Source organism: Gloeophyllum trabeum (assembly GCF_000344685.1).
Source record: "Gloeophyllum trabeum ATCC 11539 unplaced genomic scaffold GLOTRscaffold_00002, whole genome shotgun sequence".
In the NCBI taxonomy this organism is placed as follows: Eukaryota; Fungi; Basidiomycota; class Agaricomycetes; order Gloeophyllales; family Gloeophyllaceae; genus Gloeophyllum; species Gloeophyllum trabeum.
This window is the reverse complement of record NW_006920411.1, coordinates 1,203,977-1,219,992: the sequence shown is the minus strand read 5'-3', so window position 1 is coordinate 1,219,992 and position 16,016 is coordinate 1,203,977. Positions and strand designations below refer to the sequence as shown.

Here is a 16,016-nt window from a genome sequence, read left to right as displayed (position 1 = left end):
CTCAGGATTCTGTCGTTTACAGCTCCATCACATCATATATTTACCATATATTTCATGCTCTATATACGTCTATATACAGTCAGTGGTTAAGGGGGGACACTTCGTCGCAGCGGCGAACGCAGTCCAGGAAGAGTGCGAAGAAGCCGTTTACCTTCAGGAGGTTATTGTGAGCAGGCAAACCTGTGAAATGAATGGCAACCTACATCAAGAGACTCCGTAACAAGGCAGTTCTTACCAGTCGCACCCCAGGAGTTATCGGTCGAATGATAGCCCCAGACGTCTACAACCGTCTCCCCAGACGTGCTATACCGTATCAATATCGAAGAGTTATGTTGTAGAATGATACTCACTGAGCGCCGCTCAATTCTACGTTAACTCTATAGCGTTTGCTTGAGAATAATTCGGGTCGACAAACATATGCAATAGTCAGTGCATCATGGAGAGGGGGACCGTCTATGAATCCGAAAGTGGACTTGTAGGCTTCAGTAAAGAAATTGATTAGAGTGGAAAGGGTGTGACGGAGATTGGTCTGCGGTTTAGGCAAAGCTTCGGATGGGGCGGATCCTGGCGCTAGTAATTCGCAGTGCCAATCTCTAGTCACGATTGCAGTATGGGTAACATTCAGTGGGATCATGACCTTCCTGACGGGCACATCGAGGACGATTTGCGCGGCTTCAGCTTGAGTCGGGGTCTCATGAGTAGCTACAGCACTTTAGGCAAGAAAAGCAAACTCACGATCGCACAGTATGTTGAATTCTGTATGATATGTCAGAAACGCCGCCGGGAGAGTATAATGGGAGGGACCCACCTGCTACTGCTGAACGATTGCCGATACCTACCCCTCCGCCCATGAAGACGAACTCTTCGACGGAGTCAAGTAAATCCGGATAAACGCTCACGAAAAGCGCAATGTTCGTCAATGGTCCGGTCGATATGATTGTTATCTTCCGAGAGCGATCGGTCAGGATCGCTCTCGCTATGCCCTCCACAGCTCTGACTGCTTGGTCCTTTGCTCCCAGGCGCATCAGGACAGCCTCGCTGGTAGGTGAAGGGAGCCCTTCAACTCCCCCGAGGCCGTCAAGACCATGAATTTCTGGATCGTGTCTCGCTGGTCGAATCAAAGGCTTGGTGGCACCCGGATATACATGTACGTCTTCTGGTGCGCCATAAGCGTATAGACACCGTGCAGCATTTATCTCAGTGCACTCCGCGCTAGCATTACCGTGAACCTAAAGCGATGCTAATTAAATCCTGTATCGGCATGTCTAGGATAGACAAGCAACCTATGTTACGGCACAAATGATTCTTACCGTCGAGACACCCAGGAGGCGGAGATTGGGACAATGCAGAGCCAGGAGAATCGCAGTAGCATCATCATGTCCCTAAGTGCGACTCGTCAAGTACCGCCATAAAGCAGAGCTGCTTGAGATGAGTGACGCACCGGATCTGCGTCCAACCAGATGTAGCGCATGTTGAGTACTGCAAGGAGTACTGAGTGCCTTCAGGGATGCAGAAGTGGACAAGGCCAGATAACCGTAGATTGAGCGGTGTTCGAATGTATTCCGAAAGCACTCCGCGATCTTCTACTGACCCCAATTTTCGGGCCCAGTGGCTATTGTCAATACCTGGTTTACCTGAGGTGACGGTTTCTCGATTCCATCTAAAGGCGTATAGAAGGTGTATGCTCTCATCTTTCATCAGCAACCCGACGACAACACGACCATCCATAAGAATATAAGGGAACGGAGAATTACAAGCCAGCACTGACTAGATTACGCGGTGGTATAGGGCTTATACTCATACCCCCAAATGACGCACCAAGACCATCCGTATCGTCCTGGGTCGCGTCGGAGGTAGGTATGGCCGGACCTTGGGCAACGTCCCCTTCATCCTCCTCCTCCTCCCCCTCGTCCTCCTCCTCGTCATCTATAGCCACGGACGACCATTCTCGATACACTCCTTCAATATAGGAGGCGGACTTGGGAAGCTTGTAAGGGTCAAACGGGAAGAAGGTATTCAGTTCAGCGTTGATGGAGTGCCCAAGGACAGCTGGATGGACGGCAGTCGCTCGTGACCGCGCGGAGTGAGTCCCTCGGTCGTTGCCAACGGGAGTCGAGGGACCGGAGCTATACCCCGTCTCATTGCGCCTATTACTTTCCATAATGGTGTAGCAGTAGATAAAGTCGGTGGCTTGCGAGACCCGAGCGAACTGTGTCACAACGTTTGCAGAGCAGACCTAAAAATCGCAAGGTTAACCAGATCCCGTAGTGGTAACTCGCTCTCACCTTCAGTGGGTTGAGGGGGGATGTGATGACACGTTGGATGACGCCTAGCTCGGGCATCCACTTCTTGGTCGGGGCGGACGCACCCACTGAACTGAGCTCGTCCATGTCCTCCTCTTCCTCCTCCACCAGATCCCGCCATCTAAAACAGAAAACGAGGAAGACCGCCTGGCATACAGCATAAAATACACTGTGGTTGCCCATACTCTGCGTGGGTGGCAGAGTAGTACCGGTCTGCATCGTCACGGCATCCATGATATCGATGTGGCTCTTCAAGAAGTTACACAGCACCGAGACTACTCGGCGGGTCCCCTCTCGATCAACGAACTGGGCTCTGCTCACGAAGCTGGCGATATAACTAGCGGCAGCAGCCCGTGTTACCACCGGCTGATCATCTTCCAAAAGAGCTTTGGATACTAGCATCCCTTGGAAGAGATCGCTGAACTCGGGGTCCAGAGAGGAATACCAAAATACCAGGAATTGCGTATACCGTGACTTGAAGGTGCGTATGATGGCACGGTCGAATATGGATAGAAGAGCGTGGAACTGTGCGCGGCGACGCGCTTTACCTCGTTCAAGAGACTCCGGGGATGGCGGTCTGTATGGCTCCGAGGGGGTATCCGAGGGAAAGAGCGGAGAGTCGGGGCGAGACGACATGGGTGATTGCACCAATGCCGGCAAGGGTGGCGTCGACGCATGTGTGCGATTGAAGTGGTCAAATATTAATTTGAGGATCGCATCCAGCTTACTGACCATGTCTTGAACGTGGCGAAAATCGGTAGGGACTTCGGGTTCCTCTCCCAATTCATCGTCGCCTCCTGCGTCGGATGATAGATCGCTGAAGTTATCTACGTCGTCCCCATCCTCGCTTTCCGACTCTTCATCGCTGCCCTCCTGGCCGACGACCGTATCGAAGGGGTCTAATTCGAATACTTCCTCTTGCTCACCGGCGCCCTCGAGCTCTTCGAGCTCCTCCAGTTCAACCTGGATCTCAACCTGAAGGGGAATTGAGTCTACAGGTATTACACGGCATATAACGAACACATACATCGATTTGCAGAGCACGATCGACGATTGTCGCCAATATCCGATCCGCCAGTTCCGGGCAGTAGTCCATGACCTGAAGAAGATTGCGAATATACGTAATCTGCGCAACTTGACTCTGCCGCTTGTGAGGGAAATTACTCAGAAGTAAAGGCTGGAGGGTCGACGGCAAGGTCGGGATCAAAGAGAGCAGGTGACGCAACAGATAGTGCTGACGTTCATAGACCACGCGGCGGGTGAGAGGACGGGATGACCCTTCGGGTAGGCTTGAATCTAACGCCTGGAGTCCGGATTCTACAAAGATACGTTCCAGCACAGTTCGCAGTCTAAGAAGCTGAATAACACACGATGAGTAAAGCCTCGGGTGATAGTGCCCAGCACGAGCGACAAGTATTCTGGCCGAGCGCTGACCAGCATTCCGATGAATGTCGTATATGACTTGACGAATGCGTTATCCATAGTCGTCCAAGGCAAGTTCACTATAGCTTCGACTAACGGAGCAAGGGGACGGTCCAGCCTGGAGACCACATGGGACAGAGCTAGGATCCAGAGACGCAATTGAGGGGATGGTGAAGGAGCCTCCCCAGAAGCAGAGTTTTTCAGGTTGAACTGGTCAAGGAGCTCATCGAAAGCCTCGCTATTCCCCTGGCGAGAGTTCAGGCATCGAGTCTATCGTGTGATCGACGTGGAGATACACACCTTGGCCTTCTGCTGCAGAGCATTATTGATAAAAGCCAAGTACATATCCTTCCTGTACTGCTCATCTTGTCTTATTCGCGAATTGGTGGCTATGGGTCTTGCGATCGATAGCGTCGGCGCAGGGAAGGACTTCGTATGTTTCTTGGGATTGTCGGTGGCTGATGCCACTACTTTCACTTGGGACTGCTCCATGAACCGCGCATTCGGAGACATAGGGCCGACTTTACGCTGCCGCTGGTTGAACTGCGAAAACCGTGAGTGGGGATCCATGGCGGCCTGGCAGAGAGTGACTGCAAGCAGCACCGGTGCCGCAAGGCTCGAAGTGAAATCGAAAAAGTTGGCGGTTACGGCATTGATGTCTGCTTATGTAAGTGTTCGATCCCTTCTGTCGCGCCCTGTGTTCCCCGGGGAGCAGCGGTAAACATGTCGTCGTCTGCTTTCTCTTCGGCGCACAGGCTCTATGTCAAGTCTCTGTACAAACGGTACCTGAAGAACTCGTTAGACTGGACGATTCGAAGGGACAAGTGGCGTGCTGAGGCCCTCGAAATCAGGGCAGAATTCGAGAGGAACCGGTGAGTAGCATTGGGCAAGCAAGCTCCGAGCGTGGGCGTATCATGTTGAACTGGATACGAAAGGGATGTGCACGATCCAAGAGCGCTAGCTACCATCCTTGCGAAGGCGGAAGCCGACCTCGCTGCGAAGCAGCATCCCGACCCTTACATTCGTGAGCATTCTCTACAAACAGGCCATTACCTGTGCTCGTGATTGACTGACTGCGGCTCACTTAGCCCCTCCATTCCCTGGCGGTACCAAATGGTAAGTGAGATCACCTACTCTAGCCTGACATTTACTCATGAAACGTGTACCTGCAGGGAGCGTAACCTGCCTGTGTGTTCGATACTAACTTCCGCCGAATTGTGATCTAACCTATCTTCTCTAGCCCCCAATCGCTCCCATCATCGACCATGAAGCTCCCCACCACTGAGGCTCTAATAGTTTGGACAGACGCGGAGATATGTAGAGCGGTGGTGAAGTCACGGAGACCTCTCGTTGTTACTTGTAACAGACAACTTGATATCCATTTCTGGTTCGTCATATCCGACGTCAGTGTCTCGAGCCTGTGATTGAAGTTGCATGTTCGAACTTCGGATGGGTTGGTTTAAGCTGCGGTTGTACGGTCTCATTCGATACGGTAGGATGCGTCCAGTTACCCAGTGCAAAATACATAAGGCGTATGTTTGTTTATCAGACATTCGATAAGTCGGTCCAGCCTCGTAGATATGTGTGGCCTCGACAACAAGCGGTGACTCCAGAGACGAAGTCGTCGATTCATCGTCATGTTTGGCAATCACATGCATAAATAGTCCAGTATGCGCACGTGTGAGCGGCACGATCGCGCAGCGTAAAGTCCGAGGTAGCTGTTAACAAGGTGGGTCCATATTCCATGCACTGCGGTCGACTCTTATAACGCATCTCTCTTCTGTCCGTCGTCGCCGTTCTCGACGATGAACTATCTTCGTGGGGCAGTCAGCGCAATCAGTGCCCCGTATCAGTACTACAAGGACCTTCCCCCAATCAATCCGTCCACCCTCACCGGCGCCATAGATGTTATTGTGGTTAAACGCCCAGCACCTGACGGAGGGGAGGAACTGGCTTGCTCGCCGTTCCATGTGCGCTTTGGCAAATGGCAAGTTCTACGACCAGCAGAGAAGAAGGTACGTCATAACGCCTTGGGTCAAGTTCATAGCAGGTCAGCTTTGACGCCCGATAACAGGTGAATGTCTCTGTCAATGGTCGACAGATACCATATTACATGAAAATTGGGGACGCAGGCGAGGCATTCTTTGTCTTTGAGACGGAAAGTGATGTCCCTGATGACCTTATAACGTCCCCATTGCTGGAGGCAACGAAGCCAGGGGAGACAAATGCCGCCGCGGTGAAGGCGGGACGATTCGGGGCGAAAGAGAGGGAAGGAGAAGAATCAAGTGCTGACGAAGAGTCAGGGAAACGGGAGATGCAGGAGCCCGAGCCACTGGACCTCGATGCTCAACCTTCATCACAAGAGCTCTCGTCCGAAGGCCTCGACGCTCCCTCAGACTCGCCTGCAGAGTTAAAATCACCTGCCAGCCCCTCCTCTCTGCTTGCTTTCCCCAAGGCGGTCGTGAAGGCTGTTGTTGAGACTGAGCGCGACAATAGACAGAAGGTCAAGGACAGGGCTCTTGCCGCACACAATGCTGTGAAGGATGGTGGGATACGACGTCTGAGCGGGGAACTATGTGCTACGGGCGACAAAGGAGACGAGGTGTTACCGCAGATTAGAGAGCGGGATATCGAACCCGTCAATGTGGTCTATACCAACGGTGAGCCCAGATTACCCCCCGCTGTGAGTTACGACTGACATCTAACTTATCTTCCTTCCACTTCCCTGTCGTTATATATCCGTAAGACATGGTAATCGATGCTTCTGGGTATGGCTCGCATAGCAAAGATCGGTCAGATAGCACCGTCACTGGTTCGTCATCCAAAGGTATGTCAGTCTCTTCATCTGCAAGAAAGTAGCTTTCCCAACTTATGCGGATCTTAGATACTACCAGTTGAGTGGTTCATTGACTCTGGATGTTGTCGGTAGTTGACGGATCTTCTCCTAGGAGCACCTAGCCCAGAATCCCTGCAGGACCGCGATGCTAATGACGAAAGCTCACAAGCCGTACCGTTTCCTACCATGCGGGTCACCTCCGAACCCCCGCCGGAACACGAGTCCGACTACGTTTCTTCGAGTCGACATCCTTTGCAGCCCATCCAAACTGCTAGTACGGCCGGCCCAAGCTCGAGTAAGCTCGCGGTGCCCACGGAGGAATATTCATGGGAATGGGGTGCATTCCCTCAGAAGTCTCCCGTGAAGCCAAACTTCTCGAGGACTGTGTTTCCGGTGGCAGATCATGTAAGATCTGCGTCGAAGGGCAAAGCACAAGAATTCTTTTCCGAAGTCGACGAAGGTTTCTCGGAGTTGGAGTCGGTATCGAAGGCGAGTTTAGACATGAATCGAAGTGTCAGCGTACCGCCCGACGTCGGAGGAAATCTACCGATCACGCGGAAAGGTCTCGAGGAGCAGAAGCAAAGCAGAGAAGACACCGCGTTCGGCTCAGGGGCCCGGTTACGGCCTTCCAGCAGAGATCCTTACTTGTTCCAAGTGGATATCTTCGGGGGACAGCAGATTGATTTCGAGCTGAGTCTTGTGGACGACGATGATAGCGGTGTATGGCAAGGGGAAGAGCTGGAAGCTGCGCGCAGGTTCGATGGGGGGAGGGTCACGTTCGACGCTTTTCTGGAAGATGAATCTATTGTACGAGACGATAGACTAGTCATTAGATGGGCAGGTGATAAGTGAGTTTGCCCTGATGGATACATGCACTCGGATCTGGTCTCGTATTCTGACGTTCTGGTGCACTACAGGTACATCACACGACAAGACGGGTCTCCACTCATGGACGCCCTTGTTCTATGGCGGGAATCTGCACTCCAGGATAAATCAGGATCGACTACTCCAAGTGAGCCAATTCACTGCACTACTTGAGTTATGGCCTAACAGTCATTATTGCAGCGAACGATCGGAGGCGGCCTCTGCCTGTTCTCGAGGAAAGGGGCGTTGCGATGCTTGAAGAGACGCCTCAACAAAGGACTTCTTCCTGGATCAGCTGGTGGAATAGGACGCGGACGACCAGTGGGATCAAGCAGGAAATCGGCGGAAAGGGAGGTAGGCCAAATCTTCGAGAGATTAACTCAGTGCCGGTCCATACTGTGAGTAGATCGAGGTCACCCCTAGCCTTCGCATATGATTTAGCCTTTGCCGCTTTGTTGCTTTGTGCGTGAATTATAGGAAACGGTGAAGAAACCCAAGCGGGATAGAAGTCTAGAGCCGGAACTTCTGTCCGCTGAATCCGACGCGCACTCCATCTCGGTGCCTACATCCCCGCCACTCGGCTCGGATATTCTCGACTCAGGCCCCCCAGAAAAGCGCACAGATGAAGGCACGCAGACTTCTAGCAAGAGATATGCGAAGACGTTAAGGCTGAGCTCTGACCAACTTGTGCGTATCACTGACCTATATGTCGCTACGGTTACTCGTGTCTGAAGTTCCTCTCTAGAAAGAACTAGACTTGAAACCAGGGTCTAATACGATCACGTTTTCCCTGTCCGCGACAGGAGTTGCAGCTTGTACTGCCAAGATCTTTGTCTGGGATTACACTGATCTTGTTGTAATATCTGATATTGATGGAACTATCACAAAGTACGTCTGGATATATCAGTCCTTGCTGCTCCTTTGGCTGACAGATCGGTCGCTGAAAATAGGTCGGATGCCCTTGGACACGTCTTCACAATGATCGGACGTGACTGGACCCACATGGGAGTAGCGAAGCTTTACACCGATATTTGCCGGAATGGGTACAAGATCATGTATCTGACGTCCCGAGCGATCGGGCAAGCGGACACGACCAGATACTACCTGAAGAGTATCAAACAGAACGACTACCAGTTGCCGGAGGGCCCTGTTATCATGAGCCCCGACCGCCTGTTCACCTCTTTACATCGGTAAGTCATCGCCTTGTACGCCTGCCTTACTGCTGGCTCAAAATGAGACAAGGGAGGTAATCATGCGCAAGCCTGAAGTCTTCAAAATGGCATGTCTTCGGGATATTCAGCGGCTGTTCGGAGGGCGAAATCCGTTCTACGCCGGCTTCGGAAATCGGATTACAGATGCACTCTCTTACAGGAGCGTGAATGTTCCCAGTTCAAAGATTTTCACAATTGATTCGAACGGAGAAGTGAAGATGGAGCTTCTGGAGCTCGCGGGCTACAAATCTTCGTATGCTCGTCCTGCTTTGTTTGCATGGGCGTCTGTCTGACATCCACGTAGATATATACATATGACTGATCTGGTGGACCAGATGTTCCCCCCTATCCATAAGAGCTGGGCCCCCGAGTTCACTGACTTCAATTATTGGAAGGCGCCAATGCAAGAATTCCCTCTCCCTGACTTGACACCGCCATCACCTGCACTGAGTGCCCGCTCAGACACCTCCAACCAAAGTACTCTTGCTCGCTTGAGGAACTTTAGTCTGGTCGGGAGTCGCCAAAATAACATGAAGAACTTCACCCTCCCTCCACCCACGACGGATGCCTCGAAACAGGATGCAGCGCCCGAGAGGAGCGCTACTCTTCGGCAGATGTCGTCCTTCGAGAGGCTCACCAGCGCCCTTGGTGGGTTTACCCGATCGTCTTCGCCAGGACCCGAAAGTCGAAGTCAAAGCCCGGTCTCGCAATCCTCCACATATCTGGATTCGGGTTCGGAAGACGAGGACGATGACCTAGAGAAGCAAAGGGTTCGACGGAGAAGAGAGCGCACGAGGAGTATGGAGAGCATGCCCGGATCCCTGCCTGGATCCGTCGACGAGGACATACATTTTGGATCCGATGATGAGGAGCATGACGAGGACCATGGCTCCAACAGAGGTGACAATGGGGACGAAGCGAACGAAGCGACCTTCGATGAAGACCTGCTTGCGACGGGAGAGATGGAGAGCGTGCCTTTCTTGTAGACGCATTGGACATTGCATACAGCATTACTCGCATACTCATACCTACCTTAGAATTGACTAATAAATTGCATTCTGTAGCATCCTCCGTCTCCCAGTAGCTCGAAGTACGAGTACTCTTGCCGTCCACAATTTATGGCGTCCCCGCACGTGCCCGAGACGCGTCGCATGAATTTATAGTTGCTTGTTGCTGTGGGTCCCAGTGTTCGAATCCATAATTAGCGGTTGCGCCTGTCTGCTTTCTCGTCTCACTTGCAACGCCTGCTCACCTTTTGCAATCGCAGCCTCCTCGCTCTCGAGGCTTAGCGAAGGCCTTACGCCCCCTCACGCCCACACGCACTTGACGCTCTCTTCAAGACTGTTGAACGAAACTCGCATTCTACGCTAACCATGATTCCTCTCGTGCCAACGCTTGCTCTGTCCTTCGTCTCGTTCATATGCTCGGCTTTCGTAATTCTCCGTATTATAATTCCCATTCTACCGCCTTCGCCGTTTAGTGGGCGCGTTCCTCCTGTGAGTTCCAGCTTACCAAAGAGATCTTACCTCTTGCTGAAATCACCCTAGTCCGAATTCGGTCTTCCTAACTTTGGTTCACTGTCCCCAGCGGACAAGAGCCATATCTGGCTTGCCTCTCTGGATATGATTGCTCTCGCGGTATTTGTCTGGCAGGCAGTGAGTGAGAACCTTGGAGGAGTGGCGGACTTCGCAACAGCCCATGATCCTGGTGCAGCGGCCAGATTATGGCTATCAATGACTTTGAGGCAGGCCTGTCTCTTCGTCATCGCAGGCATTACTCTGTTACATGTCCGCATGGGTCGGCCCATCTCTTTCGGTGCCAAGCACTGGGTTCTCTGGGCCCCTACACTCGTTCTCGCAGTCACTTCAACCGCCATCGCCGGAGTCCTCGCCAGTACTGGCCTCTCCACATTCTTCCTTGGCCTCACTACCTACTCCGTAACTATTGCAGCTCTGAGTAGTGTTGCGTTTGGCTGCCTCATTGGGACGCTAATCGTGATTCGGCGCAACCTTACTGCGCTGCATGAAGCTCAGGCGGATCCTTGGCCGCCGGTCAGGGAAGTCGAGGAGAAGCCGCGCCCTTCGTTTGCCACTGAAGACATAGACGCGCTGCGGGACGGCAGCTCTTGGATCACATCCGACGCGGGCTCTCGCCGCGCCTCAATCTCTACATGGTCCTTCACCACTCGTCATTCCACTAGACCGTCAAATGCTGGATCCATCCGCACGCCGCATCCCTTGACTGGATCATATCCTTCCATTCCCCATAAGTCTTCTTTCTGGTTCAATCCGGCTACTCCGTATGACGGTCACGATTCCCCCATCCCCCCGGTACCTCCTCTCCCTTCGCCCTATCGTCCTGCATCTACCAGTCATCCCCTTGCTCACACCGATCCTGATCCATTTAGGCGTAATGATCCTCTTCACGGAAGAGACCCGGTTCCTCGCATGGGATCTCAAACATCCTGGCTCACTGAATCATCCGGCACCAAGGCCACACTTTCAGCATGGTCTTTCCCTACGACACACAGGGAGAACGTTCACACTCCAGATACTGCTACTGCCTTCGTCGACCAGCCTGCTGACGCTCGTCCTTCCACGGCCCATTCCCGTCCTATCACGCCGGCACTTGCCAATGCGAAGGTTCTTGGTGGTTATGGGTACGCCCCAGGCGCTGCCCTGGCTGAGAAGGGGCTTGCCGCCTTAGCTAATGTCCCGTCCGACGATGTTGATGTATCAGTCTATCGCGCAATTGGATGGCTGATTATGATCTGGGTTCCTCTGGTCAGTCGTTCTATATTCTTCCTTTACTGAATTACGCTTATGCTGGTTATAGGCCCTATCGCTCCCATACTTCTTCATGGTGTCCCCAGCTGCGCCCGTCTCTCCCATCGCGCCCCTGCTCATGGTCCTTTCTGTTACTCTGTCCTCCCCAATCTTAGCTGTGAACTTGCTCTTCCGCTCACCACTGCCTATCCCGTCCGGTTTATTTGACAGTTACAGTGAGCCGCCTTCCGTGGTTATGCGCGCTCCGTCCCCGCAATCTACCATCGCGCCATTCTCCCATGAATATAAACGCAGCGGAAGCGTGACTGTCGTCGAAGGACGGAGGAGCACCGACGTTTGGCTGGCCAAAGGGGAAGCAGTTGAAGGCAAGGGTAAGATCGGGCGTGCCTTGGAGATGTTGCATCCCAAGCCCAAATTGTCTGTTCTGCCTATCGAGACCGTGGACGGCGAAATTACCCCGCCGCTCCCAATTCAGTATCGCGAGGATAGAGACCAGACTGTTCCGCCTACTCCTCGTTCGACGAACGAGGCTGAGATGGGTAGGATGCGGACGGACTCCAAGGTGTCATCCTACTGGTCGGGCGACGATTCAGCTGCCTTCAACACCAGGATCATGGTAGCCCAGAGGCACTACTCGGCCATCGCGACTACTGTCGTCGTGCCTCCCTCTCCAGAGAGGCGGGCTTCGCACGATATAGCCTCAACCACTCGTGCTACTGGTGCTGACACGCATGTGACGCACCATCTGCGCACCAGATCCGTGTCTTCTGCTGTTGGTGATGGTCCCGCTCCGCTCACTCCTCCCCCGACGCTTCCGCTGCCCCCCACGCCGCCAACAATCAAGAGCCTTAAGAGTCACAAGAAGGCTCACCTTCGGCACCGCAAGTCCCGCTCCTCTGGGCTTTCCATGAGCGCTATCTCTGACATGGATATTAACGAGATTGATGTGCTGTCGGCGGGAGTTCTGCCCCACCTTGTTCCAGGCTTAAAAATCGGAGGTACCATGAAGATAAGAGACCATTGGAAGATCCCTCAGCCGCCGGCCATCGAGGGAGCCAAGGCTAGCCATGGGACCACGGACACGTCTTTGCCCGCCGAGTTGGGCGGCTTCTCTAGTTATGAAGAGTTCTCTTCCCCGGAGATGCATTCCACTCCTATCACAGCACAGGGCAGGGCAAGAAAGACATCAGGACATAAGAAGAACCATTTCAGCTTGCCTAGGTATGTGCTTATATAATTGAGCGACCAATGTCTTGCTAAAATTCTTCTCTTCCAGCCTGAGTCTCGGAAAAGATGGCGCCCACACCCTCAGCACCTGGAGGGCAGAGATAAGTGGCGCTTTCAACGGCAAGACACGGCAGTATGTTACGGTCTCTACGAAGGAGGACCTCAGACGGAATACTGTATTGGGAGCTGAGTCCGGTTCTTCGACCAACCTGAAGACCGTGGCTGAGGAGGATGAAATGCTCCGACCTCCCTCTACCGCTCCCTTGGACGGTAAAATGTTGGCCAGCAAATATGATCAACCCCAGCATGTCCCTGCTCCCGACGTACCGACCAGTGCTCGCTCTTCCATGAACGCTTTGCTTGAGCAGCTGATGATGGCTCCCCCTTCTGCAGCCTCTACCGCGACCCTCTTCGACTTCGACTCAGGTTCCGGACCTCAGGCAGAGAGTACTCCCCCGGACCAGCATCGCCCGCATCCTTATGCCGCCGTTCAGAACACCGCACCTTCATCCGCTATAACCCCCAAGGAGAAACGTCGATCCAGTATTGTATATATCAAGTCGGAGGACTCTCCATCCTCGCCGGAGCCGTCGTCCGCGTCAGATCGCTTTGCTAGGTTCTCGTCTCGGATGGTCAAACCTCTTCGGCCCAAGGCGAGCAAGCTTCAGTCCAGGAATTCAGCATCGGGAACCCCGGTTGGTACCCCTGGTAAAGGCTTGCGTCCACTCTCCCTTCTGCAGGAAGTGGATACCAATCTGGAAGGCGGAAGCGTGTCTTCCGTGCGTCCTCTTGCTCTCGGGAAGAAGCCAAAGGTCCAGAAGCAAGCCGTCACCGACGAAAATGCTGATCCCTCCGCACCTGCTGGCAGACGGTTGAAGCCGCTGAAGCTTGCCAGGTCTGACACAAACAAGGAAAGGGCCGGTCTGCGCAAAGCAGAGGTCCTACCTGACGTGGTTGTGCGCCCTCCCTCAGAGAGTGCGCACACCGGTTTTGGATACAACTTCCGTTGATCGGGAGTGCTATACCCCAGTCCTCACGAACTCTTTCGTCCCGCTTTCATGATGCTTTCGTGATATCTTATGTTGTCAATGTTTGTTTCAATGTTTTCGCTCTGCAATCCGCTTTGAATATCTAACGACTCGCTGCCTGTTGTTGATGTTATATGCCCTAGTTCTCTCATATGCTTATTGCTAGATCATAAATGCTATGATGTCCCTTGAGGGGTTGCTTGAAAATTATCAGCTTTTATCTGGGTTCTCGTTCGAACTTGACCGTGCTGACCTTGTAGCTGCTATACATGTATGTATGTTGAGCAGTAAATGAACACTAACCTAGTACACCTTTTACAAAATAGCAGAAGCCTTCCACATGTACTCACTCAGGTCGCGCCGAAAATACTTAAGACTGCTGCAGGAGGGGGACCACCTTCCCTGGCTTTGGTTTGCCCGCAGTAAGCAATTGCATGTTTCCAAGGGTGCCAAGCCACCGCAGATGAAGGTGCTAGGGCGGGCACCCTATGAAGAGGCACGCCGGTCTCAGTAGCGCACTAGACGGGGTCAGCATGTATCAGTCTCCAGTATAGAAGCACCTACAATATCGATATAGGTTCCGGTATTGGCGATAGCCAAGAACTCGCCGTCGTAAGAGAAGCTGAGTGCTGTGATGGCATTACTGAAGACGGATCACCATTGGAATCCAGGTAGTTTCGAGCAAGGACGTACTCGCACGCCGCAATGGTGCGGACACATATCAACTCGGTCGTATCGAATAGATTGACAATGGAGTCGTAGCTGCCGGTCGCTATATAGCTAGAGGACCGTCAGAATCAGACGATGTTCAGAGCAGGAGTATGCCCAACCGTCCTCTAGGGTCAAGGGCAATGGTCGAACATCCACCAACGTGAGCGGGAACGCTTTGCTTATCCGAGAAGGTTTCGTAATCTTGAGTACGCAGCGAATGGGTGTTGTGGTTACTGGAGATAATTTCCTCGCCCGTATGGTTGAATATGGCGGTAGACGCTGTTGGACTATGCTTGAGGCGCAGCATCATGACTGAGAGATAGCAGCGACGGGGACGTGAGCTCACTTACTCCGGTGCCTTTATCAACTTTTATGACAGGGTGCCAAGACTCCTTTGTGTCATCTCCGCTTTTTCCGTACTCCAAAAAAATGAGTTGAGTATTTGTTGAAACGCACATAATCCGTCGCCCGTCGGGAGAATAAATGACCTCCAAAGGAGAATACTTCAAGCTCAGCTGCTGAACGTGGCGGCTCTCTGCGCAAAGCAATGGTTCATAAGATTAATTTTATTCAATATATCGAATGGTGTAGACATACGTCGTGCATCCCAAAAGGTGATTCTTCTGTCCCTCTGACTCGAACTGCAGAAGAGTTCGGAGTGTATTGGATGCCAGGCTACGTAGTCCACGTCGTCTGAGTGCCCCCCTGAATACAAGGTAGCCGATCGCATCTCTAACTATATTCTCTTGTCTGAGATTTCCACGTTTCTGGAGGGACACGGAGGAACTCACGCTTTTCTCTGGCTGGAACACCCTCACGATCCTGTCTATCCCGACCGCAGCAAGTTTTCTCCCGTCTGCATTCCACGCAACATGGGTCATGGCCTGGGAAGACGTAATCCGCATGTCTCGAGGTCGAAATGCAGAGAACGTCGGAATCTACGAGTACCATTCCAGCCAACAAGAGCGTATTTCAGCGAAGGCCTCTTTCTCGGTTTAGAGGGGATCATACAAGAACTCCTCGTGCAGCAAAGGTTGTATGTGGAGGCGGGGAGGGCGGCTTCTCGAGCTGAGGAATCTCATCTTCGTCCTCTTTCCTGCCAGTCGCGGTTGACATAGTGTGGCTGCGATCAGGTTGTGGCGGAAGCCAAAGAAGGCAAATGTCGAGAACGTCCGGTCGACTGGGAGGTTCGCCCGCCGAACGCGTTCGCGAACGCGTTCGGCGAACTTATGGCTGCACGTGCAGAATTCACATGGGATGACGTAGCAGATCTGCGCATGGTGAGCTCTACCATTCGGATGACGTAGCAGATCTGTGGCTGGTAAGCTCTGCCATCAATCTGCCATGGTTAGGTTTCCCCGCGGGACAGAAACCTAACCCCTCCCGCTCGCTATGGACGACAGCGCCGCCAGGTTCAAGCGTGCTCATAATTAGCTTGCAATCAGCACTGTGGCGTGCATCATCTACGCAAGGGCCTTCTGGATTCGGGCCCATGCAACGGTTTTTTTTATTGTCTATTTCGCTCTTGTGGCCCATGCTATCTGTGTTCGCGTGGTCTACCGGCTTGCCAGGCTGTGAGTTGAGTATCCATGTACTATCTACAATCACAATTAGTTGCATTGGCCCTT

The 16,016-nt window shown here is 52.8% G+C and overlaps 6 protein-coding genes across 6 annotated transcripts; 3 read left to right on the top strand and 3 right to left on the bottom strand.

The window, feature by feature from the left end:
- Positions 1-79: 79 nt before the first annotated feature.
- Positions 80-1,358, bottom strand: GLOTRDRAFT_35173 (nucleoside hydrolase; the record flags this gene model as incomplete). Its single annotated transcript, XM_007863619.1, has 5 exons — positions 80-151; positions 204-303; positions 351-678; positions 809-1,229; positions 1,311-1,358. Coding segments are annotated over 5 exons (969 nt in total), but the record flags the coding sequence as incomplete, so codon positions are not given.
- A 345-nt stretch (positions 1,359-1,703) lies between these two features.
- Positions 1,704-4,217, bottom strand: GLOTRDRAFT_70344 (RNA polymerase I-specific transcription initiation factor RRN3; the record flags this gene model as incomplete). Its single annotated transcript, XM_007864035.1, has 5 exons — positions 1,704-2,236; positions 2,286-3,278; positions 3,331-3,620; positions 3,674-3,971; positions 4,026-4,217. The coding sequence occupies 5 exons, from the start codon at positions 4,215-4,217 to the stop codon at positions 1,751-1,753; spliced, it is 2,259 nt and encodes a 752-aa protein (XP_007862226.1). The 3' UTR covers positions 1,704-1,750.
- Positions 4,218-4,398: 181 nt separating this feature from the next.
- GLOTRDRAFT_70341 (uncharacterized protein) lies at positions 4,399-5,302 on the top strand. Its single transcript, XM_007864034.1, has 5 exons — positions 4,399-4,597; positions 4,661-4,749; positions 4,814-4,841; positions 4,898-4,913; positions 4,966-5,302. Exons 1-5 carry the CDS (start codon positions 4,449-4,451, stop codon positions 5,008-5,010), a joined length of 327 nt encoding a protein of 108 aa, XP_007862225.1. The 5' UTR covers positions 4,399-4,448; the 3' UTR covers positions 5,011-5,302.
- Positions 5,303-5,530: 228 nt separating this feature from the next.
- Positions 5,531-9,668, top strand: GLOTRDRAFT_136105 (LNS2-domain-containing protein; the record flags this gene model as incomplete). The annotated part of the gene is made up of 12 exons (XM_007864033.1): positions 5,531-5,740; positions 5,800-6,385; positions 6,472-6,552; positions 6,610-6,618; positions 6,674-7,409; positions 7,479-7,573; positions 7,627-7,823; positions 7,903-8,112; positions 8,171-8,313; positions 8,376-8,615; positions 8,668-8,889; positions 8,941-9,668. 12 exons carry the CDS (start codon positions 5,531-5,533, stop codon positions 9,620-9,622), a joined length of 3,411 nt encoding a protein of 1,136 aa, XP_007862224.1. The 3' UTR covers positions 9,623-9,668.
- Positions 9,669-10,009: 341 nt separating this feature from the next.
- Positions 10,010-13,659, top strand: GLOTRDRAFT_90838 (uncharacterized protein; the record flags this gene model as incomplete). The annotated part of the gene is made up of 4 exons (XM_007864032.1): positions 10,010-10,132; positions 10,184-11,419; positions 11,472-12,643; positions 12,699-13,659. 4 exons carry the CDS (start codon positions 10,010-10,012, stop codon positions 13,657-13,659), a joined length of 3,492 nt encoding a protein of 1,163 aa, XP_007862223.1.
- Positions 13,660-13,964: 305 nt separating this feature from the next.
- Positions 13,965-15,562, bottom strand: GLOTRDRAFT_109561 (WD40 repeat-like protein). Its single transcript, XM_007864031.1, has 8 exons — positions 15,400-15,562; positions 15,180-15,326; positions 14,986-15,124; positions 14,739-14,923; positions 14,508-14,680; positions 14,371-14,457; positions 14,242-14,320; positions 13,965-14,195 (listed from the first exon to the last, which is right to left on the bottom strand). Exons 1-8 carry the CDS (start codon positions 15,502-15,504, stop codon positions 14,028-14,030), a joined length of 1,083 nt encoding a protein of 360 aa, XP_007862222.1. The 5' UTR covers positions 15,505-15,562; the 3' UTR covers positions 13,965-14,027.
- Between the last annotated feature and the right edge of the window lie 454 nt (positions 15,563-16,016).

Bases quoted from the DNA above. Each gene is read 5' to 3' on its own strand.
- GLOTRDRAFT_70341 (XM_007864034.1), top strand. From the start codon at position 4,449: ATGTCGTCGTCTGCTTTCTCTTCGGCGCACAGGCTCTATGTCAAGTCT. The intron at 4,598-4,660 runs GTGAGTAGCATT...TGGATACGAAAG, and splicing joins GCAGAATTCGAGAGGAACCG to GGATGTGCACGATCCAAGAG. The intron at 4,750-4,813 runs GTGAGCATTCTC...CGGCTCACTTAG, and splicing joins GCATCCCGACCCTTACATTC to CCCCTCCATTCCCTGGCGGT.
- GLOTRDRAFT_109561 (XM_007864031.1), bottom strand. From the start codon at position 15,504: ATGTCAACCGCGACTGGCAGGAAAGAGGACGAAGATGAGATTCCTCAG. The intron at 14,681-14,738 runs GTAAGTGAGCTC...CTGCGCCTCAAG, and splicing joins AAGTTGATAAAGGCACCGGA to CATAGTCCAACAGCGTCTAC. The intron at 14,196-14,241 runs GTAGGTGCTTCT...GACCCCGTCTAG, and splicing joins CCGGAACCTATATCGATATT to TGCGCTACTGAGACCGGCGT.